At 34.5% G+C, this 27,171-nt stretch overlaps 2 protein-coding genes and 1 non-coding gene across 3 annotated transcripts; 1 reads left to right on the forward strand and 2 right to left on the reverse strand.

The window, feature by feature from the left end:
• Nucleotides 1–11,587: 11,587 nt before the first annotated feature.
• Nucleotides 11,588–15,070, forward strand: LOC125808602 (uncharacterized protein At5g01610-like). Its single transcript, XM_049488280.1, has 3 exons — nucleotides 11,588–11,890; nucleotides 13,910–13,964; nucleotides 14,567–15,070. The coding sequence occupies exons 1-3, from the start codon at nucleotides 11,804–11,806 to the stop codon at nucleotides 14,935–14,937; spliced, it is 513 nt and encodes a 170-aa protein (XP_049344237.1). The 5' UTR covers nucleotides 11,588–11,803; the 3' UTR covers nucleotides 14,938–15,070.
• A 23-nt stretch (nucleotides 15,071–15,093) lies between these two features.
• Nucleotides 15,094–15,164, reverse strand: TRNAG-GCC (transfer RNA glycine (anticodon GCC)). The gene has a single exon. It is a non-coding gene; the product is annotated as a tRNA-Gly (tRNA).
• A 2,195-nt stretch (nucleotides 15,165–17,359) lies between these two features.
• On the reverse strand, nucleotides 17,360–24,102 carry LOC125808601 (BAG family molecular chaperone regulator 4-like). The gene is made up of 5 exons (XM_049488279.1): nucleotides 23,788–24,102; nucleotides 22,099–22,355; nucleotides 21,870–22,016; nucleotides 17,847–18,322; nucleotides 17,360–17,717 (listed from the first exon to the last, which is right to left on the reverse strand). Exons 1-5 carry the CDS (start codon nucleotides 23,966–23,968, stop codon nucleotides 17,591–17,593), a joined length of 1,188 nt encoding a protein of 395 aa, XP_049344236.1. The 5' UTR covers nucleotides 23,969–24,102; the 3' UTR covers nucleotides 17,360–17,590.
• Nucleotides 24,103–27,171: the final 3,069 nt, after the last annotated feature.

Below are 27,171 nucleotides of genomic sequence, written 5' to 3' on the forward strand. Positions count from 1 at the left end.
ACATACTATTGTAGATGAGAAATTCTATCTCTACTGTCAACTCTCTAGTAGATAACATTCTTAGGTCATGTACTTATCTTTTGTACTTATCATTTTGAGCCAAAATATATGATGTTCGGAATTTAGATCTGATCTGATTAATTTAATTTATATGATATAAAATTCATTAACTAGTCAATATATCTACTTTTAACAGAGATCTTATAATATTTCCATCCTAATTCAAACAAATACAATTTCATTATGATATCTACTATGTTAACCACTTAAATCATACCATGTAACAAAGGTAAAAAATATTATATATAAGATATTGATAACCCCTTGATATGAGGGGATTCAGAAGTTATATCATGTCATTGGTTTGAATGATTGAATCTCAAGTCTGACGTTTTAAATCGCGTCAAATAAAATTCTAACTCTAATATATATATATATATATATATATTATAGGGAATTGAATGAACAATTTATATTGTTTTTGATATCACGAAATCCCCTAATAAAGGGAATGCATCCCTTTCTGTTTTGTGTTTATACGGAACATCTATAAGGAAGTACATAGAGGAATAAATTATCTTGCTATAATAAAAGTCGATAATATTAACTACGTATATAACCTAAGCTCAATAAAATATGCTAAGAGAAGGTGGGAAATGACATGCTAACAGTGTCTACCATATGAAGTTCCTGGGGTGATGTTTTGGCCACCACTCAACAAACTCAAATATATTTTTCTATTAGCAATAGGCAATTTTTTTTAACAAAAATAATAATATTAATTAGCTATTGACTCAATTATTTAAAAAAAAATATGAATAACTTATGTTTTCCAAAAGTTGGTGACATCCAATCTAGGCGCATTAAATGATAAAATAATAAATAAAATATAATATGGGCATGTCCTTGATATATATTTTGTTGGTGAATACCTCAAGTGGATGAAATAAAATAAATTAAATTCCAAATGGAAGTTTTATAATAGTTGGAGGATGATTTTTTTTTTTTCAATGTCACATGGTTCCTTCCTAAAGTCTTCTATATACTTTCAATTCCCTTTCGCTTGGTCCTTTGGTACTTTTTCTGCACTTATTGATAAGAGTAGATAAAAATAATAAAAGAAGAAATGAAAATAATAATAATAATAATAATAATAATAATAATTATTATTATTATTATTATTATTTGTTTTAGTTTTGAGAATCGATCATTTCCAGATTTTATATGAAAATATGAAGGAGATAACAAAATAGTATGTTAGTCAAATAAAAGGAGATAAAAAAATGCACTTAAATCAATTAAATGGACTTAAAAATACAACCAACAAATAAAAGGTGATAAAAAAACATGCACTTAAATTAATTGAATGAACTTAAAAATACAACCAACTTGAGCTGGTTCTCCACTAAAAAAACCATACGTTGTAATTTTATTGGAATATTATATTATAGTGATAGTTTAGTTTGACATAATATATAAATGTCTTTTAATTTGGTTTTAGTTGATATTTACGCTCTTCAACTTTGAGTGTGCACAAGTAGGCATTTAAACTTGTATAAAATTGAATAAATGGACACATTCGTCCTACGTGACGTCCTGCATGACACATTTTGCATCCTACATGTATTATGTCATGTATAACGTATGTGTCTACTTGTTAATTTTTTTATAAATTTGAGTGTCTGCTTGTGCACGTCCGGAGTTGATGGGCATAGATCTCAACTAAAGCCAAGTTAAAAGACATATGTATGTATTATATCGTTTATTTTCTCATATTATAAGATTATTATAATCCAACTATACGACTATTTGCTTTTCGGATATATGTAGAGGCAATATGACGGTAAGCGTTGGGACAGTTATAGAAAAATACAAAGACAATTTTGTAATGAGAATACAATAAGGATATGCTGTTTAAAAATTATTGTATAATAATTGGAATAACATATAATTGTATAATGTAATTACAATGAAATTTTTAGCTTCATGTTTGATTGAACAATTATAATTATATCATTTAATATTCTTACACTATTAAAATAAGTTAATTCTAAAGAATCAAATATTTTTTTCCTGATGAACATGTAAATAAGTTTTAATGTATGAGTAAGAAATATAAAAACAAAAGAAGAAGATATAGTTGTAATAATTATACTTTGTAATAACCAACAACTTCTTGCTCGTAGAGTATATTGCCCCCTCAATTACACTTAATTTTATACTGATTATAGTAATTACCTTTGGCTTTTGTAATAACCACCAATTTTTTGCTTCCCTTGAAAATTAGAGAGTATAATCCTTCCCTCAATTACACCTGATTCTATACTAACAAAGTAATTACCAAATATTTACACCTAAATTTGGAACCTTCCAAACAAGCCCTAAATAAGAAGTCACATTACTTTAAAAAAAAAATAATATGTATTCTTTGACATTCAAAAAGAAAAGTCAGTATGTATTAATTTTTTTGGACTAGAAGATGTTGGTCAAATATGATGAAGTTGAAACTATATTAGTATTTCCCACGAAGTTCGGTAATCGATATTCATATTGAATTTCAACAAATCCAGATTACCACATTGCAGTGCCCATTTCTGATGTTAGTTGTCACGCCCCAAACTCAAGGGGCGTAACTGGCTCCTAATGCCAAGACTCAGGCACGAGCCGATCCTGTTGAACCATTTGCTACTAGCGCATGGCAGACACACACAATCAAGGAAATAAACTAGTATATCCCGGCTTAAAACTAAGCCATCGGCCGGTAAGGCCCCTGTCAACATATATATAAAAGAAATAGCTACTCCCAAGAGTTCATTTAAAGAAATAGGCAACTAGCACAGAAGTCTTGACTGGGCCGTCGAGGCCACAATGATAACTATACAAAAACAGGAAGCAGGTATATATCAAGACAATACATCAAACAGCTCACAAGCTTCAGCAAACCAACAAAACTAGGCCAACATGGCCATAACCTAGTTGTACACCCCATGCACTAGTCTGCAAGCCTCAAAGAGTAGTAAAGATTAGTGGGACAGGGCCCCAGCCTACCCATAAAAATATACACAACAAAAGCTAACAAACCTCCAAACTCTGGCAGCTCCGGAGGAAAAGAGTAGCCAACCGGATAGAAGTCAATCCTGCTACTGAGGAGGTCTACTCGGTCGTCTGTCAGGACCTGCATGCATGAATGCAGTGCCCCCAAGCAATGAGGCGTCAGTACGAAATAATGTACAGGGTATGAAAGGTTGTAGACTAAATGAGCAAGTATCATAATATACCAAAAACAATCATGTAAGGAAATCAAATTTAGATAAGCATGCCAACCCACTATTGAATCTAATAAAATACAAGAATGATCAAACATCAACCTAACCAAGCCCCCATAAACCTGGTAGGTACAAACAACATACCACCTAATTAGGCCCCCATAAGCCTAGAAGGAGCCAAATCAATCTACATAACCTTATCGGTAGCCCCCTATCTTTGTAGGAAGTCACATAGCCCTTTTTGGCAACTATATAGCCCCGTAGGCAGCGCATATCCCTTTTAAGAAACATCATAGCTTTGTGGGCTGCACGTAGCCCTCTTTTGCATCATATAGCCCTGTAGGCAATACATAGCCCTTTTTGGCATCAAAATAACCCCGTAGGCAACACATAACACTCTTTGGCATCAATATATCCCCGTGGACAACACATAGCCCTTTTTGGCAATAACATAGTCATATTAGACAACATCATAGCCCCCACAGGAAGTTCATAGCTTAACAGATAGCCACAATATCCCCAAGGGCGACAACAAACAATTAAATAGGTTGAAGGCGAGCAATTTAGCTATAAACAATATATATATGAATAATGTCTAAGTCGTTCCTAACTTAGGGTTGTTTTGAACAGTTTATGAGTCCCTCAAATGAAGGTTTATAACCACTCAATCAACCAACCACTCACAATTACATCTACAACATAACTAACATTAACTACCCTATTATATCACTCCTCCCTAGTTCTAAGGAAACATGCCGAACGAAGGAAGTAACCTTAACATACCTTTTCTTTTATAATTTATGTTGAAAATACCTCTGTCCACACTACTACAACACTTTCTTTCAATGACCAGAACACTTGAATACAATCACTCCACTGGAAAAAAAAAACATGCTGCCACAACCTCCACAGAGATACACCGCTCAATTCACCCTGAAAATTATACCAAAACGACAAGCTCACGACGTAGGGCAATTTTTTATAAGAGACAAGGATAATTTGAGGAGTATTTCTCAAGGATAATTTGAGGAGTATTTCTCTGATTTTCGTGGGTTTCTCACGATTTGGAATGAAGAAAAATGAAGAAGATACTATCTTATAAGCTTCCACCGACTTAGGGGACCCACCTCACTGCATGTTTGCGCAGTCTCGCAAAAACGTGAATATCTCTCAATTTTGAAGTCGTATGAACTAACCGTTTGATGCGTTGAAAACTAGACTCATAGACCTTCGATTTAATGTGTCGTGGGCCTCATAACTCGTTATAGTTTAGGAGAAAACTTCTAAAACATTTGACCCAAATTTCAAAGAAATCTTTAAAAAGGAACTTACGATAACTTTCACCCACTTTTATTTTGCGACTTACCTTACTTCAAAACTTGAGATACAACCCTTGAACACTTAAAATATGACATACCACATCATTCTTAATTTATTACTCACCCTCTTTGTCTTTCCACGAATGTACGAATTAATTTAGACGTTTAGAAAAGTCGGGGTGTTACATCCTTCCCCCTCTAGAAACATTCGTCCTCGAATGAAAAATCTCAGTTACACGGTTATGTCCTTAGGAGTTGCCAAAGTTTAGACAAAGTATCCATTGTGAACGTGACTATCTAGAACCTGAAACGCATAAATTTTTAACCTAGGCGTCTCACAGGATGACATAAATAGCTAAGCACTATAGCTCTGCAATAACAATGCGAGCAAAAATACAACGAAGACAACCATAATAATAAGCAATAATATAAAAATGTTGATAGGTATCTTACCCCACTGCACCAATATAAACTGATATGTCATCACCCTGGGGTATGAAACAAGTGAGGATATTTGGACCTCATGTCATCCTCAGCTTCCCAGGTCACCTCTTCTCTATTCTTGTTTCTCCACAATACTTTAACCGAAGCCACATCTTTGGTCCTCAATTTACAGACCTGTCGATATAATATGGCAACTGGAGTTTCCTCGTAGGACAAATCCTCTGTGATCTGAAAATCCTCAACTGGGACAACCCGATAAGGGTCTCCTACGCATTTCTGTAGCATCGATACATGGAAAACTGGATGAATAGATTCTAGCCCCAAAGGCAATTCTAACTCATAAGCCACTCGTCTTACCCTCCGAAGGATCCGATATAACCCAATGAATATTAGACTAAGCTTGCCTTTTTTTTCCAAATTTCATAACACCCTTCATAGGCGAGACTTTTAAGAATACCCAGTCATCGACACAAAATTCTAAGCCCCTTCGTCACACATCTGAGTATGACTTATGTCGGCTTTTAGCTGTTAGCAACTCTCCCGAATGAGCTTAACCTACTCCACTATCTACTGTACTAAGTCGGGTCCAATCAACCCTGACTCACCTACCTCGAACCATCTAATGGGGGATCGATATTTTCGCCCATACAAAGCCTCAAAATGTGTCATCCCGATGCTGGAATGATAACTATTATTGTATGCGAACTTAATAAGAGGCAAGTGGTCATCCCAACTTCCCTTGAAGTCTAGCGCGCACTCCCGTAACATATCCTCGAGTGTCAAAATTGTACGATCAGCCTGACCATCTGTTTGAAGGTGAAAGGTTGTGCTAAGATTAACCTGTGTCCCAGTTCTTTCTGGAAGGACTTCCAGAAGTTGGCGGTAAATTGTGCTCTTCTATCAGAGATAATAGATATTGGGACACCGTGTAGCCTAACAATATCTCTAATATAGAGCCCCGCATAGTCTTTGGTCGTAAAAGTAGCCCTGACTGGTAAGAAGTGGGCTGATTTTGTTAGTCTATCAATAATTACCCAAATAGAGTCAAACTTGCAACGCGATCGAGGTAATCATGTAATAAAATCCATATTAATTGTTTCCCACTTCCACAAAGGAATGACTATCTCCTGAACTAGCCCAACGAGATTTTGGTGTTCAACATTCACCTGTTGGCAGTTATGACACTGTGCAACAAACTCAGTAACGTCGCTCTTCATCTCGTGCCACCAATATATCTCCTTAATATCATGGTACATCTTCGTCGAACCAGGGTGAATAAAATAACGGGAATGATATGCCTCTTCCATAATCTAATGTCAAAGCCCTGCAATATTCGGAACACACAATTGACCGCTACTTCTAAGGACTCCATCTCCTGCTATATCAAATGCTAAAGTCTGTTGATTCTGAGCCTTGGCTCTGAGCTGTTTTAAGCTAGGATCCTCTTGTTGCCGTGATTTCACTTCTACAACTAAAGATGATATGGTTGTGTCTTGAATTGTTACCCCACTATCTTCTGTCTCTAACAATCTGACTCTCAAGCTAACTAACTGATGAAGCTCTTATGCTAGCTCACGCTTCTCAACACCTAAATAGGATAAACTACCCATAGATCTTCGACTGAGGGCATCGGCTATCACATTCGCCTTTTCTGGATGACATAGAAACTACGAACCTCAGTCGGAGTCATAGGTCTGGGCAAAATCCTTATAGACTCAATCTTTTATGTATCAACCGCAATGCCTGCATCTGATACAATATGGCCTAGGAAAGCCACAGAGCTCAACCAGAACTCACACTTGGAGAACTTTGCATAAAGTTTCTGCTCTCGAAAAACTTGAAGGACTGCTCGCAAATGATTTGCATGCTCAACTTTTGAACGTGAATACACCAAAATATCATCAATAAATACAATCACAAACAAGTCTAGATACGGCCTGAATATACTATTCATCAGGTCCATGAACACTGCTGGGGAATTAGTTAATCCAAAAGACATTACCAAGAACTCAAAGTGTCCATATCTGGTTCTAAAAGCTTTCTTTGGAACGTCTTTCTTTCAAACTCGTATCTGGTGGTACCCTGATCTTATTACTCACCCTCTCTGTCTTTCCACGAATGTACGAATTAATTTAGACATTTAAAAAAGTCGGGCTGTTACATTAGTGCTCTCAACAAAAAAATTGTTTTAATTAGATAGGCCCTCCTAATGATTTTTCACTCCATGATAGTGATGGATAACAAGAGTCACGTGTGATTCTCTTTAAGCCCACTTCAACTAGAATCGTGTTCATTCAAACCACTTTTCCCGAAAAGTTATATTATTTATACCGTGTAAATTCTGAGTTTGCTATATTAATTAACTATTGTGACCATATTTGTAGACCAGTGTAACATAGTGGAAGTTTACTTTGACCATTCTCCATAGAAAATTGGAACTGATACAATGTTACAAATGCGGATGATTGTAATCCACAAATGATTTTTGTGAACCTATTTAATTTTAAACCATTTGCCAATTTGCTGCCTATATTAAATTCACATATATGTGAGGTGGTTAAGTGGTCATACTTCATATCAATGTGGTACCTTTATAAGTAGCAAGTTGTACGTTGTAGTTAATATTTATTGTACTTATATATATATATATATATAGTATAGTCAAAGTGATCATATCTTTATTTGATTTTCCATATATATATATATATATAATAACATCTACCTTGTTACTTGTCCACATCCATTGTATAATTCGTTTTTAGATAGATTATCTTGTTGTCCTCTTCCTAATTTTAAAAAAAAGTAATCACACAAATATATTGTAGAGTAGCGTATGGTGATTTTATGTATAATATCTAATATTTGCATCAAATTAATATAAATATATATATACACCCTGAAATAGGGGACGTAACTGGCACTCGATATCCTATTAGATCGAGTTACCCACTAAAACATACTAGCTAACTAAACTGTGAGACAAAAAGATTGGGCAGCACAACCTCTAAAAAGTGAAGCCTGGACCCTGAAGGTCATGACCTGAATGAGACTAAACCATACAAACAATGGTAGACAAGCCAAAATAAAATAAAGATGTTCTAGCTAGCCAACGAGGCCACAACTAAAGACATACTTACTTACACACACACATATATACATGCCAAGTCTATTGGTTGGAGATTGAAACATACAAAAGAAAACCCAGAATATTGTGTCCACAATAGCCTCTGTAAGTGACATAAGGACTGTCGGGACAAGGCCTCGACTATATCCAAACTGTACAACAAAAGTAAACATCTTCTAAAAATCCCAGGATAAGATGAAGCTTACCAACTCACAGCTGAACATGAATCCTAGCGGGTGGATCGATCAGAATCCATGCCTGAACCTGCTCGCATGAAACAAAAAGCAGCGTCCCCAGGCAATGGGACGTCAGTACGAATAAAAATGTACTGGTATGTAAAGCGGAAAGTAGCATCATAAATAGTTACTGAAAAAGGGAAATAGAGATACCACTTGAAACCGAAACTCAAATAATCTCCATAACTGACATTTGGCCTCCTACTATTTAAATATGCATGGTATGCTCGTATAATCGTATGTTGCAAATATATATATAGATGTAAATGCATGACATACCCAACCAAATGCTAGCAATAGTGGTGCTTCCCGGTAGCTAACTGGCATCATATAGGCCAACATGTGGCCATCAGTGTCTCATACGTATAAATATAGGCAATAGGCCTCATACCTCCCGATTATAGCTCGGGAGTAGAATACATAGCATGTCATGTCATGGATTTATAAGACTTATATGTTACTGTTGTCATGTTGCCAATCTTGGCCCGTTTGTAGTCTTGTTCTCATAACCCCATAATCACTTTCGTATAACATGTAACAATCTCATGGAACCTCATATGTTCTTCCAAATAAGCTTGAAAAGTTAACTCGAATTTTATAAAGATAACCTAACCTTGCAGATATTCATAACAAGTTTAAGGTGATTTACTTAGTTCCTAACTTGGTTCCTAGATAATTTATAAAGAAGTATTTCAAAAACCAAGTGTTCTAATAGTTTAAACATTTAAGTTATATTTGAGAGTTTTGAAGATCGTGAGTTACTATAAAGATTTTTCATAATAACTTTAGTGGGGAAAGAGGGTTGGTTACAAGTAATAAGGGTCTCCCGTGATATTTATGTCATATCACCCAAAGAAGAAGAATAATTCATACATGCGGACAGATAATCAAGGAAACAGATAAAATGACATGTAGATGTCGAATACTCTATTTATCCAAACGAGTAGAATATCAAAATAATAGAATCATGAAAATAATTTAGCTGAGATTCCAATGCCTTTCACTGAAGGTCTTTCTAGCAAGAGAATAGCAAAATATCACATTCGGCGTTTTAGGAATTTCCTATGAGTGGTGCTAAAATGAGGGATAGAGCTTAGCATTAACATACCTTTCCAATGAACGCTCGAATACCCGTAGTTTCTTCACAAAAGTTGTTCCTTATGTCCTAAAACTTCGCAAACACTTATATACACAATTGGTACGCACCTATAAACAATTCATAATTAAGCTTAAATGGGTAGTTTTCTCATATGGCCCCAACTTGACGAAATGTTCGTAGAACTTCATTAAAAAAAATCATAAAAGAGTCACGAGATGATTACCTTAGCAAATCAAGTGTAAACCCTACAGAAATACCAATAACAATAAATTTATATCTTAAAAAACTAGCTCTAAACGCAGCTAATAGAAGGGAAAAACGATTGCCACGTGTAGAGATCACGTTTCTAGGCATAGGGGCAACCTTTAATGGTAGAAATCGTCGAAAACTAACCTTCATCATGCAATAACTCCATTAGAACCCTCTCTTAAGCTTTATTTCTGGTTATGAAGTGAAAAGAAATGTTTTCATGGCTTAAAACGTTGAGTAACCCAACATACCACATATTTGACTCGAGCCGAATCGCGACTCGGATTCTGCTCGGCAGTCCGGGTAAAACCCTCATAACTTTTTACTCCGATGTCGGTTGGAAACGGGGTTTTGTGCGTTGCAAACTAGACTTGTAGCCTTCGATTTGATAGGTTATGGGCCTTCTAACTCTTTATATATTGAGATAAAACATCCAAGACATTTGACCAAAAGTTAAGAAAATATTATTAGAGAAACTTCGATAACTTTTGCCGACCTTGGTTTCGCTAATTTTCTTGACTTCAAAACTTAACATACGAACCTTGTGCTATTATAATACCTCATAACACACTATTCTTAGCATATTAGACACTCATAGGCTTATCCCCAAGGTATGAGATAATTTAAGCCTTTCAAACGGGGGAAGTTCTACCCGAGCCATTTCTTTAATCCTGAACTTTGTTTGAGGGGTCCCTTTGACCTAAAACTTTAGTTTAGTTCCTTGATGTTACCACCCATTTGCAATCTTAATCTCCAATGTATGATATCAAGTCATAAACACCTCATATAACCAAACAACGCCACACATATTATGCAAGAATAGAGAAAAAGTACGGGATCTTACAATATATTTGTATTTTTTAAAATTAAATTACTCAAACTTGATATATATATGTTGATTTTACGTTGTTTTAGTTGACAAGAAATTAGTACTTCCTCTGTTCCTAATTACTTGTCCACTTTTGAATTGACACATCTATTAAGAAAATAATGATTGACATAGTGAATTTACCATTTTACACCTATTAATTATGAAATGGATGAATTAAAAACTTAAGATTTTCAAAAAGCTCTACATTTTTTAAAGTAATTAATTGAGGGTATAATAGGTAAAAAAAAATGTCATTTCTTGATTTGTCAAAATGAACAAGTAATTAGGAACAACTGAAAAAGAAAAGTGGACAAATAATTAGGGACGGAGGGAGTAGTAGACACAAATGACACTACCCTCTAATAACATGCATGCATGTACAGGAAGAGGAGGCACTATTTAATAGTGGACGGCTTGTTATGTGCCTTAAACTTCGTCATAATTATCAACTTGCGGGATTTCAATATTATATATATATATATATATATATATATATATATATATATATATATTTCTTTTGTCTATTTTTAATTGTCATGTTGTACTTTTCGAAAGTCAATTTGATTAATTTTCAAAGTTAATTAAATTACATTAATTCAATTATAAAACAAAAAAATTATATATTCAAATACTATACGAAAAGTACTAAAATATTAGTCAAAATTTAGATATTCAAAAATTATACGAAAAATATTATAAACTATAACAATTAAAAGTAAACGGATATAAATATAAACATAAGGAATTCATTGCCCCTTTCTATAATTGTCTTTGGTCCATATATATACTTTGATTATGAAAGATGAATAACTTCCGTATATTAACTTGTACGGGATGCATTTGTCTATCATATACCATATAATATTATGATTAAGTGATACGTTTTTATCACTAATGTTAAATTGATACAGTGGATTAGAATTGATTTACACTAAAATAGTGCTGACATCAAATTTAGTGTTTGAGTTGGAGATGCTCTAATGTAAATATCTAAAACCGAGGGAAAAAAAAAAAAAGACAAGTCGTCTGCGCGTCCTTTATGTCAGTGTTGAAAAGTTGGCAAGGAAATTTCTTCCTCCTTCTCTCTTACAGTTAAGCTGAGCTGCGGAGAGAAGAACAATTCGACGACGACGGAGAAGTGTTTACTCTCAGCTGGTTTTGTGTGTATACATCGGAATTCAATTGAAACTTATAAATGGATCAGATATTGAACAAGGTAGGTTCCTATTGGATTGGTCAGAAAGCCAACAAGGAGTTCAATTCCGTCGGCGATGACATTAATGTAAACCCTAAACTCTCTTTCCTTTCAATTCTCCGTCATTTACAGTCCTTAATTTCATTTCTGTAGTTGATGGATTTTTGTGCATCACTAGGGTTTACACTGATTCTAATTATGTACTTAAATTACGTTTTGAGGAATTCAATTGATTGAGTTAATCTGATGATCTTATTATTGCCTAATTAGAAGTTTAGTCTTCTTAATTTTGAAATTTCCGTTCTAATTATGTAATTAAATTATGTTTTGAGGAATTCAATTGATTGAGTTACTATTTATGTTTTGTCAATGCTGATGATCTTACTATTGCTTAATTAGAAGTTTAGAATTCTTAATTTTGAAATTTTGTGGAATATATTGTATTCACGTGCATAATAAGTGTATCTGCGTATACAATATCTCTGTTTAACTGTATCCGTGCATATCTACTTTTAACTTTCCAAACTACTGATATATGATCACTTGTCTGCAAGACAAAGTGAAAGAATCGATTCGATCATTCAAGTTGGTTGAGATTAAGTGTGGAGGATTACTTTTGAATTTGGACTCTAGTTGTATTGAACATTATCGAGTTTACTCTCTTTGCCATCATTTAGCTGCTGATATCTCCAAAGAGAATGAATTTCTTTTTGTGATCGACCTCACATACACACATTTAATTGTCGACTTAATATACTGGCCGAACCTGGGTAGGAAGCTTCTTGGTTTCTTCATTAAACTCATAGTTGCATTGCAAGGAAATATACCTACTGAAATGTCATATTCAGCAGACCTTGTAATGGCCTTTGAGTTTTCCTACAAATCCAATGTTGACTGTTGAGTAGGGATGAGATAGCACATGTCTGTGTCGGAATTTGGCAAAAGAATAACCAAGAAAGAAAGAAAGAAAGAAGAAAGCTCATGACTCATACTGATCAGCATCCTTAGATGATTACCAAGAAAATGAATCAATGGTATTCTGTTTGAGTAAATAAAGAATTCGATATGAAAGATTCTTCGGGTATAACATTTGAGAATGCAAATGCTTAAAATATATATATTTAAAGTACTAATACCATCTAGCTAAGCAGCTTACCCTGCTTTTCCTTTTCAAGAACAAGATGTCTGAGGAAATGACTTTTGTCCTGTAAGTGGGGATGAAAATTGATCAGGGAGATGCCACTAAGATCTCATTATTCTCAAAGTCGAGTAAAAGACCAGTCTGACAAACTTTTATTAAGTTTCGACCTCCCTAATGTTAGTATTGTGCCCATCAAATTTGAGCCAATAGTCTCTTCTTTCGCATGCCATTGTTTTTGAACATTTATTTTCCTTAACAATTTCCAGGTGGGGGTAGACTGATTTGTATCTTTGCTGCATTCATCACTTGTTTTAGAGCAGACACAGAATTATTGTAGTGGTTGGACATAAATTTTGTTGAATTGCATCTTTTCTTTTCATTATTGCACTTATGGATTTTAAAGCACAATAATTTGTTATCTGAAGGGTAGAAAACGTTCCGTGCCTTATTCTCCTTTATTAATTAAAAAAACGTGCACAACCAACATCCTGACATGCCAGATCCAAGCCTTAAACAAATCCTGACACGCCATAAATTCCAAAGGCCGAAGCTTTACTACTGAATAGGATCTTTGCATTTCCTGAAAATCTAAGTATGGTGCTAGGAGTTTATGCTTTTCTTCTCCTTTTTAGTGTATAATGTTGCAATGGTACTAAGAACAGAAACACATAATTATATACTCCACTTTCTAGCTCCTGCCCTGGTGAGATTGTTAATTGAAATTGATGTGATAAATTAAAAGTTTAAAACAAGTTCCATTTTATTAAAATCTAGACGAATTTCAATCTGCTATGATGTGTGAGCTGAAGCATTTGCAAAATGCCTACCCTAAAGCAAAATAAAATATGTTCACTAATTTGGAATTCACTCGGAGAGACCAGTTGGTTATCGCTTATCTGTGTTAAATTTCCTCTCTTTCTCGTCTTCTTCTTACTTGTCTGACACTTTCCCCTTTTAAAAATTAGTCCTTGCAAAGCAGTATCGAAGGAGGAAGCAAATGGCTGGTGAACAAGCTTAAAGGTTAGTCTTCCTCGTTACTCTTTTGGCTCCTCTTCTGTCTTCTCTCAAATTTCATTGATGGAGGAGAAGAAAATTTTACCGACAATGCTTGAAAAGATCTTTTTTTTTTTTTTTCCAACTAGATTCTAAAACTAGTATATTTTATTAGGTTCTACATTTTATCTTTCCATACTTCCCCATCCCTGTAGCTAGCTTAAGAAAGTACCTTTGGACCAAGATGCACAATAATGCATTACAACTGTGTGTTCCAATAATTCTTTTCTTTCTTTCATCAAATATGAACTCTTACTCTTATTTGTTACTCGACCATTAACTTCTTTTAAGAAAAGGTCTAACTTTTAGCTTGTGAAACATTGGCCCTCTAGCAACCCTTGCTCTAGTAATAAAGGTTTGGCTGGCACCAGTACAGGGAAATAAAATGCTTTTTCTGTGTGGTGAGTCTCATGATGTATAGGATAGTGGTTTGTAGTCAGACTGTAACCTAGCTTGTGATAAACCATGTTGAATGTCGAAATAAACATCACTTTCTTCGGTCATTCCTTGTATTCTTATGCCAAAATATTCAGGAGCTTTCTCATCCTTGCTTTGCACTGGATTTGTAGGGAAAATGCAAAAGCCATTGCCAGAACTGCTGAAGGAGCATGACATTCCAGTAGGCATTTTCCCTCGTGATGCCACCAACTATGAGTTTAACGAAGAAACCAAGAAGCTCACTGTCTATATTCCTTCAATATGTGAGGTTGGTTACAGGGATTCATCTGTATTACGCTTCTCTACGGCAGTTACTGGATACTTGGAAAAAGGAAAGCTAGCTGACATAGAGGGAATAAAAACAAAGGTGATGATCTGGGTAAAAGTTACTGCCATTTCATCTGAAAAATCAAAGCTTTATGTCACGGCTGGGTTGAAGAAATCCCGCAGTAGAGAGGCTTATGAGGTGTTGAGAGACGGATTTACTGTAGATAAATTCTAGTGTGATCAACTTGCGATGAACGATAAGATTATATAGTTAATAAGTACTATTTAGAAGTTTGATTAAAATTGTGATGCAAGTTTGGATTAAAATTGTAATGTTTTGATTGCACTTGTGAAATATGAATTATCTATTCAATGTTTTAAAAAAATAATATGCACCAGCCGGGAATCGAACCCGGGTCTGTACCGTGGCAGGGTACTATTCTACCACTAGACCACTGGTGCTGTTGTGTATTACAATGGAGACATGATTTAATAACCAATACAGTAAAACATTGAGGACCTTTACCCAAATTGAATAGAACAAAATGACCTCTTCTTTTTTTTCTTATGTGTTAAAGTGAAGATCTCTTGTAAGGCAATATTTGAGGGCTCATAATTTAAATTTGAATTCATCGCTGAATATAATATTTGAAACCCATTGAAAATGAAATCACAAGCATTGGTTGCTAGAATTATATTATTCTAGTTCATTTGTCAAAAATCCCAAGCATCAAGGTTCCAAGACATCAAAACCAAGATAAATTGAAACCATAGTACTACTATAGCTTCATGCTAGAGACAAGAACAACCTTAAAGTTATCAAGAAGAAATTAAAGTCAATTGTTCTTTGCCACCGAGGCGGATCTAGAGCAGGTTCTGTAGATTCAACTGAACTATCTAATACAAATAGAAAAAGTGATCAAAATATATACATACAATAAGATAATAATCATTCAAAAATTATTCTTTGCCATCAAAACAAGTCTAAAGTAGGTTATGTGGATTCAACAGAATTATCTAATACTGATAGAAAAGAGATCAATATATATATATATATATACATACAATTAGAATACATAAATCATTCTAAATCCAACGTACAATTCCAAATATACATGTATAATATGACTTAAAATCTGAAAACATTATGGCTCCACGATATCGCGATACAACGGCTTAATTTTCATGGGAGTGGAAAAATAATTAGGTGATTGAACAATTTGGTCTGATGGAGTACATGAAGAATACCTTAAATAATGTTTCATACACAAGAAGAAAATCAAAGTGACAATAAAAAGAGTAAAAAGAAGTACAAGTACCAGCAACATAATTTCTCCACTTAGAGCAAAATTATGATCCTTAGTAGATAGAATAATTGGATCATCATCTTTTTGGTAAAAAACATTTGGAGCCATGGAAGGTACTATTGTTTTCATCAAAGTAGACATAAAGAAAGAAAGAAAGTTCTAACAAAAATATAGTATATGGTATGGTATATTATTTATTTTATTTTAATTTGTTCATGTTTAATAGGATACAAAATTTCATTGATTTTTTTTTTGGCATGTTATAATGTATGATAGATAGCCCACTTTTAAATTGTCCATTTTCATGATATTTATCTCATTTGGACTGGAGGTAACTTGAGATTTTTTGAAAATGAATAATATGGTATAATATGGACCATACATTATATCAAAACGTGAAAATGATTCCAACAATGGGACAAGAAAACTAAAAGAGGGCAATGTCCCTATTTACGTAGGAACTTTGGGCCACCAGAAAAAGAAGTCTATTGATAGAGACAGATTCAGAATATACTTAAAATTTAGGGTTCAAACTTTCAAGATATTAGCTTTGAGTATGTCATATACTTTAACAACTATTGCTCAAAATTTAGCTTCTCTACCTCCACGAGGTAGTTATAAGGTCTGTGCATACTTTACCTTCTCCACTGCATATGTTGTAGTAGTTCAAAGTTAACTTGGATTCCGTGTAAAAAAATACTGAATAGATCTTGATTTGAACCCTAGATATGAAATCACCTTACCGCTTTAAAAAGTGAAACTTCTTGTCATAAATCTGAATTAGTCGTCCTCATAAGCAGGTACCGTGTGGAAAACCAAAAAGAATAATTGAGGTCTATGAGACAAAGGCGCGCACATAGGTCCGGAAACTGAAAGTAACAAGTGAACCATCATTGATCGTGTGGGAAACCAAAAAGAATAATTGAGGTCTATGAGACAAAAGCGCGCACATAGGTCCGGAAACTGAAAGTAACAAGTGAACCATCATTTTTTATTTTGAGCTTCATCAAAACTAATGACTAGAAAGTAGAAAGAGACAAATCTAGTATATATTACATTTTTTTTAATTTAATCATCCTTTATCAGAAATTACTAGCCCGACCAATCCAAATTCGCGCCTGATGGGGCCACAAAGGCAATACAAAACACTTGATATCAAGAAGTTCGTTCATTTTCAGAGCTATTATCCGAGTGCTAATTTTATATGCCCTAGTTTAGTCCAACCCGTCAATTTGACACCCCTAGATGGAGTGGCCTTGAGGGTGATTATGCGATATTATTTTGTGAAACCTGGTTCACGTTGTTTCGTAAACTGCTCTGGCTGAGAGGTTTGCCAGATATAAGGTGAAGAATAAAAGAATTATGCACTAAACTTTGATTTAATCTTATACAACACACAGAAGTAACTTACCAACACGATTTCATTAAACCTCTATGTTTGCCTGATCATGAACTTACATCCACCAAAAATATGTAACTGTAACGACAGTATAGATGACAAAATAATAGTGGTCACTAGTGCCTAATAACTGGCATTTTCTGTTTCTTCAAAATCATAACATGGAAACGTATACAGCTACTCTATTCGAATTGTTCCCAATCCTCGGTCACTATAGTTGAGGGCGGTCTAAGAGGTGGGGTGGCCAGGCTTCCAACCCCAAGCACAGGTGTAGGAGGTGGTGGGGTGTTCAGTCCTCCAACCCCAAGTCTAGGAGGAGGTGAGGCGTTCATGCTTCCAACTCCAAGCACAGGTCTAGGAGGAGATGGGGCGTTCATGCTTCCAACCTCAAGCACAGGTCTAGGTGGTAGAGGAGCGTTCAGGCTTCCAACCCCCGACACAGGTGTAGGAGGTGGTGGGGTGTTCAGTCCTCCAACCCCAAACACAGGTCTAGGAGGAGGTGAGGCGTTCATGCTTCCAACTCCAGGCACAGGTGTAGGAGATGGTGGGGTGTTCAGTCCTCCAACCCCAAACGTAGGTCTAGGAGGAGGTGAGGTGTTCATGCTTCCAACCCCAGGCACAGGTGTAGGAGGTGGTGGGGTGTTCAGTCCTCCAACCCCTAACACAGGTCTAGGAGGAGGTGAGGCGTTCATGCTTCCAACCCCAAGCACAGGTCTAGGAGGAGATGGGGCGTTCATGCTTCCAACCTCAAGCACAGGTCTAGGTGGTAGTGGAGCGTTCAGGCTTCCAACCCCCGACTCAAATGTCTCCCATTGAGTAGTCACTGACACGGCATTACTGTTGTTGATAAAGGGATTGGAATTTCTTGCTTTTAGTGCATCCATTGCCTCTACTAAGTTTTGGACACGACGAACCTGAAAAGGGGAGAAAAAACTTGACATTATAGTGCACTGATCATCAATATTTGCAATCATGTAAAAACCCAATAGGGCACAAGCAGCAGTTTTCCTCTAGAAGCAAGTATTGAATGCAGCAGTTAACAACGCTCCACTTTTCTAATCATATTCACAACAGATATCTCAAATATGAAGGAAAAGTTTCTAAACATCAAAAGATCAATGTAGAAGATTATGAAGACAGCGAAAATTACCATTTTACAGTTAGTTTAGACCGTTAATAATTGATAGAAATGCATTAGTTATGCAATTCGAATCAGTTTGCCAAGGAAGTTCACAATGTATGCAGACAAAGAGGCTACTGAGATCAAATAAATAAACATCAAGGAATAAGATAGATTGTGATCTGACTTTTCCAGCGAAGTGACAGTTCAAGTCAGAAATTGAGGAACTTAAGTTGAGAGGCAAAGCCAAGTAGAGGGGGAAAAAAAAAAAGGGGGAGGGGGGGATTTCCCGACCAAATATTTCCTTTGTTCAAGGATAACCAAGCTAATAATAAAGATAAGTCATTATAGACGTGTCGAAGTTGGAAATGAAAAGTGGTTACATTATAATCTGCCCTCCCCACTTGTGGGATTACACTTGGTATATTGTTGTTGTTGGTAAATTTGATTTCACAAAACCTAAGCAGTAACGATGTTTTGCCACTTTTCCATATGAGTGATTAAAGACATCCTAAATGGTAAATTTATTTCCAGCTTCCATGATCAGAATATCAAATTAGGTTTAGCTGATTTAACACAACTGTCAACTAGGAGTAGCGAGTGGCTTTAATTATTTGCAGTTCAGCTTAAATAACTTAAATGGCGGTTCTGGAATCAGCTGTGCACTTCCCCTTGAGTTATTAATTTTTCCCAATTGTGTATACTAGTTGTGTATACTTTTTGCAGACCATATTGTGTTGATTGACTAATCAACCAAGGGTATCAACAAAAACTTAGAATTATATAGAAACATCTCTGAGCGTAAGAGTTCTAAGATATGTGGAAATAAGACGAAATATATGCACTATAAGTAGGGCAACGAGCATATGAGTAGGCTTGATGTAAGATAAACAGGATTGCAAGGCCTAAATGTAGATACTTTAGATATCTAAGCTCAAAGTTTCTGGACAATGGTATGATATATCATGTAATCAAGACGTAATAAATACATCGTATTTTTTTCATCTCCGTTGGAATTTAAACCTGAGATTTTTATGGTTCTCTCCCACTTCATTGACCACAAGGCTACACCTTTAGGTCTAGTGGTAGTCCAATATTTGTTTGGAGACTTGTTAATCTCGCTGGGGGACTCGTATGTCAATAGAAAATGTAGAGAATTTCTAAGGTTGGAGATTCTAATTTATCAAATATTGGAATGAAACAGTCTAAAAGGAGTGAAATGAATAATAATGATTCAAATAGTCGACCCAACTAGCTTGAGTCAGTTGTTATAGTTCTTTCCTTGCATTTACTAGTGGAAGCATCCTATTCCACCAAAAATTTTCTATAGACATAGCTATGAATGTTCATGGTTCAGTTTGGTTTGCTTTTTACCTAAAAAGAAATCAAAACCACTATATCTCTTTGTTAACAAATACAAAAAACCAAAGAGAGTTGATTATTTCCGTTTCAGTTTTATTAGTTTTTTTATTTCTTTAGATGACATACAAATTTAACTCATTCAGGGGTCGTTTGGTTTGAAAACAAATTATCCTGGATTATTTCTTATTGATTGTTTTGTTAGTTGTATTCAAAATGATATGCATTGCATAATTTCTTATTAACCATTTTTTTAACGGAAGAAGGAAATGTTGCTGAGCTAAATTTATAAATATGTGACACACAGGGTCGCAGACAGAAGACCCTCATCATCTACTCACTTTCTCTTTAACCAAAGCTTGTAACATCTTTTTTTTTTGAAACTATGGTGTTGGACCAACTTGGGCACACCTTGACTAATTCCACGTGTTACCTGCTAATTCCCAGCAGCACAGGCACTGGTACTGGGTAAATTTGTCCGCCAAGGCTTAAACAAATGGGATGAAATCACCTCATGTTTTTTTCTCCGGCTGATTGAACCTGAGACCTCATAGTTCTCAACCCATTACATCGACCACTAGCCACACCCTTAGGTAGCATCTCTCCTTTTCTTTTAGAAGTTAAGCTTGTTTCGCCTCTTGATTACCAATAAGAATAAAATCTGAAATAATTAACTTAAAAGGCAAGTTTCATCATCCACTCAACCTCTCTTTAAGCCAAAGTTTGTTATCTTGATTACCAATAAGAATAACACGCCGAAAAAATTAATTTAGAAGGCAAGTTATATGGGACTGACTGTCAGGCTTAAGTCCAACATATCTACAAGATGTGTGTCTGTGGATAGGATGCTAAGGTATATATGCATCCATACAATATTAGACGATTAAATCTAACCACATATGGCAAAATGAGAGAACTTTTGAAGTCCATGCAGACCTAGCGAAAAGAATAGGGAAGAATGGAAGAAAGAGATCTGAATAGGCAATACCAATTAGTTGGGATTAAGATTTAGTTATGTTAGCACGTCTATTTTAGTCCATTATTTTCTAAGAGCCCCTTAGTCCTGCCAGTAGGAAAATATAGAAAAGTTCAGGTACTCATTTTTTTTTTTTATTTATACAATACTGCAATGAGATGAACTTATATTGCAGCGATATGGACAGTGATGATTCATACAGCTGGCCTCAACTTGCTATGTTGTGTATAAAATAATTTAGATCAGGCCTAATACGAACAAAATGGACTTCTTGGTGTCAAAATGAATGTAATTATTTTCAAGATTTAAAGGGACAACTTATGTTTGGGCAGACATCCAAGCTATGTCACAGAGTTGTGTTAAAAAAAAAAAAATCCAATCTCATGCAATTAACTATAAAGCAACATTCGGTATTAGTGAAAATATACTGTAAAAAAAGGGCATAATTCTACCAGAAAGAACAGCAAAGGGAATTATGCATACAGCCTCGAATCTCCAAACTTTGAGGGCTTGACATTTTTTTATTTTTTATGACAAGGGAAACCCACAACTGCTACCCTTTGGGTGCACACAAGGTAAAACCCCTGATCCTATGCAATAGCTCGCAAACCACATAGGAGAGGCAACCCGCACTAGACAAGCCCGGTGCGACGAGTTCGACCCAGAAGGCAAACCCCTTGCTTTCGCTGGCAAGGGGTTTCGAACTTGAGACCTCCAACATGGAAGTCCCAAGCCCAAACCACTATGCCACCCCGAAGGGTTGAGGGCTTGACATTTTATCTATCTTATGTGGTTTTCTACACATGATTAGCAAAGCTATTCAGTCATTTTTACACAAATGTTAAGTCATCAGAATTGAAACCAAGTGCTACCTAGGTGAAGAACATCAAATACACTTCAAAGTCTAGTTAGTGGCATATCGCAACAGTAGAAAGTCAAGCTAGGATAAACTCAATAATTATTATTTTGACAAGTAGGAAAAATCTTAATTGTCTAGGAAACAAACCTCCGACTTTCTTTGTACTCTTACTTCTCCTGCAGCCTCAATGCCGTCCAATTTCAGTAGCTGTCTCATCAGCATTTCTGTCAAATGGATAATATCCTTGTGCTCAACATTAGTACCACCAAACACGACTGCTTGTACAGCAGAGACCTGTTGTAATGAAGACCAAAGTAAGACTTCAAATTAAGAGATGATGGTTTCACCAGCCACCTTACAACAAAAGGAAATCAACCTGCTCTGAGAGCTTATCCACTTCTGTTCTCACTTCAGCAACAGCTTCGGCTCCTCTTGATATTTCAGTGGTAACCCTAACCTCTTCAGGAATTTTTTCCTCAACCGTTTCTTCCTCCATAACTAACACTTTGGAATTGTCTTTCACACCAACCAAGTGCAGATATTCATGATCTTCTTTTTCTTTTCCACGGAATAAAAGTTTTTGCACCTTAGGCTCCAAACCGATTATTGAGGAAAGGATACTTTTTACTTCACCTATATCCAAATTTGATTGGCATTAAATGCTTAGAACAGCTCAAGCATAGCAAGAGTATTGTGGACAACTTATAACATCCATGTACAAATATAGACGATGCAACAGTAATTTAACATGAACGAATTTTAGTAAATCCAACAATAAACTATTACTTTCACTAAAACAATAAAAACTATTACATTTACTAAATCGATTTGATTTGAGTTAATAAAAGCTTACACACACTGAAACACTGCATAGATCACAGGTAACAATGTCGTAAACATTGCTTTCGAGGACTATAATCGCTTTCAATATTGTGATAAAAAAGAAAATGGTAAGAGCTTAAGAAGGCACTGTGGTGTAGTTGGTTATCATTGTAAACACTTTTCCTCATCCTAAAATGTAGATAGCTACCATTCCATTTCCTCCCATTCTAACTACAAATCTACCTTGCCAATATATAAGTAGCAAGTGGTGCAACAACAGTGTGGCATAAAAGTGGAAGAAGCTCGAATGAATCATGGGAGGCAGTTCGAATTCCAAAAAAGTAAGAAAACCCAGTAGACTTCTTTCAATCTATCTAAGCCTTAGCCTTGGTGGGAGGATGCAGGTCCCAATGGAATAGTTGAGATGGGTGCAAGTGCAGCTTGACATCATCATTTATTAAGAAATTGAAAGAAAACGGACGAAATAACATTTTTTAGAAACATTATCCACTGTACTGAGAAACCATGTAAGGATAGATACAAGTCACATCCTACCAGGGGTGGAGCCATCTTTGTGGTTACTATCAAATTTCTGTTGAATGCTTCTCAAATTGAGAGTGCTGCCATTAAATAGAAAGTATACAGAGTACATCCCTAAAGATCCGTCATTCCTATCCCTAAACAATCCTTTATTCTATCCCTCAAAATCTGCTATTCTATCACAATATTTAGTTTCTTTGATTACTACAACAAATCTCTATAATTACACTTATATACATCACTATATAGTTACATTAATAAATACAATTAAACACTATTAATTCGTGATGTGTGAGCTATTCACCATGCTAACACTTACGACTTTGGCAGAACTCAATAGTTTTGGATATAATTACACTCATATACAAAACTACATAGTTACATTAATATATACAATTATTCGCTATTAATTCATTATGTGTGAGCTATCCATCATGCTAACAGTTACGGCTTTGGCAGAATTCCATAGTTTTGGCTAAACCCTAAACTTTTTTACTTTTAACATGTATAATTAAAATTGTGATCCGGAACACATAAACTAAAAATTTGATTCCTACTAGTACCAAGCAACATACAATAAACAAACTCATAAGCACACATTCTATACAGAATCCACACCAAACTGGACAATCCCTATCCTTTCGACCTCGAAATATAACCAAAAAAATTGCTGAAAATTACTGAAATGAGGGGAGAATATTACCAAAAGTGAATTCAGGTGGCACAGGAAGGTCAAATTCCTGAGAAGCATACGAGACCTTGATGATGATAGTGGGATTAGAGGCAGCATCGTTTTCTCTCTTCTGAACAAGCATGCCACTGGGTCTAATTTCCCAGACAGCTTCATCGCTGCTGCTGGTACTGCTTTTGATTGACTCTTTCATCCCCAAATCTCCAATGGGGGATGGATTATCGATCTACAACAATGGAGATTGATACCAGTAATAATTTGAAGATTATTTGAGAAAGAGAGACGACAAGGGGAAGTACAAGAGACCTAGGGAACTGTGCTAAGTACGGATAAAGAAAAAGGGATTAACTTAATGACAATTATATTAAGGAGGGATTATAACTAAAATCAATAGTGGTTGTGGCCTGTGGGCGGGTCTATGATATGATTCAATTTATTTGGTCTATTTTAATTTGATAAGAAGTTTATTCAGATTAGGTGAGCTTAAGTTTTATTTGGACATATAATTTGAATTTTTAAATTATATTTTTTATTCATAAAAATAATTTTTTAATAAATTGTCACTCTATCAAAATAATTTGAATTTTTTTGTAAATCTTACTAAATTAGTAAAAAAATTATAACAAAAAAATAATAAAGCTATATAAAAATAAGGGAAAATTGTATGAAATAGCAAACTATTAATTCAAATTAAATGTTATAACCTTAGTTTATTTTATTTGTAATTCGCAGCAAACATCCCATTTTTTGTCATCTGATTTGGTATACAATTAGTCATTTTATACATTTCGGTATAAAATGCGTTTGTGTTTGTATAAAGCGAAAGAAAAGTGTATATACAAATACAAATACATATATTTTCATCATATACACTTATAATTATATAAATACAGATCTTATTATACAAATTACAATGTATAAATGAATTTATACAAAACTGAACAATTTGTATAAAATTGGATGTATCTAGCGAATTATACAAATCAAAAGCTCTATAGCAAACAAAAAATTTGCTATGGAGCACAATTATGCAAACTATAGCTATAACATACAAATATGATTTTTATGTTTGCTATATGTGAAAGTTGCTCTTATATTAAATATAATTGGTTTAAAGTAGGGGGATACATAACCGAGTTAGTTTGAATTTTTAAAATATTAAACTAACTTATTTGTGTCGAACTTTTAAATTTATAAACCAAATCAAATTAATAAAACTCAGATTTTTCAATCTAAGGGTTTTCTAAGTTTTTTCAGATTTTAGGTTTTTTTTCTATTAAGTGTTCATACAAACATATAATTAACTTATGCTTCAAATATTTCTTTAATCCTACTAAAATACAATTATCTAAGGCATTTCTTAAGAAAATAACATAAAATTTGAGTTAAGTGATGACATTAAAATATTCAATAAAATATAATATTGAAATTGCATAAAATAAATATTGCAAATGAATAAGTCATCATAATTTAAAAGTACTAAATCATGCTAAAATAAGTCTAATAAGTATCAATTAGATGATTAGACATTAAAAAAAATTGAAATTAGGTTATGTATATTAAATGTCTAAATCAATGTAAAGTATAGAACAAATATTCAATATTATTGTCATTATTAGAGTTGATTTAATTTTTCAATTAGCATTAGTATTAATTTGAGTTTTATTACAGTTACTAATATTTATCGGCTATAATCTTTTTTTTGAACATTCAAAATTTTACATATATGATTTGAATGAGAACTAAGAATAGGCATATGAACCAAGAATTTTTTTCATCAAAGATTATCATAAATGGAGCAACATGACATATAGCCAACCTCAACTTAGTTGGAACTAAAAACGTAATAGTTGTGAAAATAAAAAATCAAGAATAGACATATGAACTTCTGTCAATTTACAATAGTTTGAAGCACAAATTTATCTATAAAAAAAGAAGTATCTTTCCCAACTAAGTAGAAAAACCAACAACAGTAGGAATCATTGCACTATCCACAATTCCATATCTGACAAAAAAATTGAACTCCAATACAAAAGTTCCTCGTATCTATACATAGAGAAGCACAATATGTATATTGTTCAGGTGTGTAGACACAGGAGAGAGCGCCCTCAATGATCTGATGAGATTTACATGGACCTTCCTCAGGGATTTAAAAGTCGGGGGAGAATAAAATGCGTAGACTCATTAAATTTCTTTATGGGCTAAAATAAGCATCAAGACAGTGGAATGCAAAACTCTCTTGACATTACTAAAATTTGAGTTCAAAACTAGAATGCTTTACACTTGGTTAGATAATTTACAAAATGAGAGCCCTCTATTTATACTACTTCCTAGGAGCTAAAGTAAAAATAAAAAATACTATACAAGTGCATTCTATAGTCTTCTAAGACAAGATATTCTAAAGTCTTCCACTAACCCCTTCATATCTCTAGATTCTTTCTTACTTACTTTTATGCTGGCGGATTTTGAAGGACAAAGTGACTTCTTATTTTTAGGCAAAGTGGCAGATTTTGCAAATTTGAAAGGCAAAGTGGCGCATTTTGAACGACAAAGTGACGGATCAAGACAGATTTTCCTTAGCTAATGTAAAAATGATCGGAAACAAACCCTTGACATATAAAAAATGATTATATATATTATGTTATATGTCATTTCCTCTTAATTATCTAAAAATTCTAGTTGGTCAATGTGTGACCTAACATTTATTTCTCTAGATTAATTGCATAATCAATTCTCTAATTCTTAGATTTGTAATAGAATAACAGGTTTTTTAATCAATTTCACTATTAAGCTACTTTTCATTTGCACTTGTGATTCATCTATGATTTTGAATATGTTTGTTCATATTGCATATGACGATTATATGCTCTTTAATGTAAAAGTCTGTTTTGAGTAACCTCAAATCCACTCTCAGAAAAACAAAGCAAAAGAAAGTAAAGCTCGAAGCTTAATAAGAAATAAGAATGTCGTCAAGCTGGAAGTGGTTGGTATCATCATACACAAATGTATTCATCAACCAAAATTAATCCAAGCTTCAACTAATTTAAATGTTGGCAACAGGGAAAAAGAGGGAATCAACAGTAACAGATACCCTCGGCAAAGTTGCCATTAAAAACGAGCAATGAACATTTCAATTTCCAGAGAAACAATAGGTAAGATCTGCGTACATTCCACACTACCGAGATACAAGTGGAAAACTTCAATTTTTGAAAAAATGTAGGCATGCTAGAGGATCAATTGATGCAAAACTACAAGTAGGCATCAATCAAAACTACTCCAAGCTTGTCCAATTACAATATTGGCAACAGGGAAAAAGAGGAAAATCTACAATAAAAGATCACCTCGGCAAAGTTGCCATTCATCATTCTCACAAGTGGATAGAAGGTACGCAGACTA

Source organism: Solanum verrucosum, unplaced genomic scaffold, assembly GCF_900185275.1.
Source record: "Solanum verrucosum unplaced genomic scaffold, falcon-dt-bn FXZP01000654.1, whole genome shotgun sequence".
In the NCBI taxonomy this organism is placed as follows: domain Eukaryota; kingdom Viridiplantae; phylum Streptophyta; class Magnoliopsida; order Solanales; family Solanaceae; genus Solanum; species Solanum verrucosum.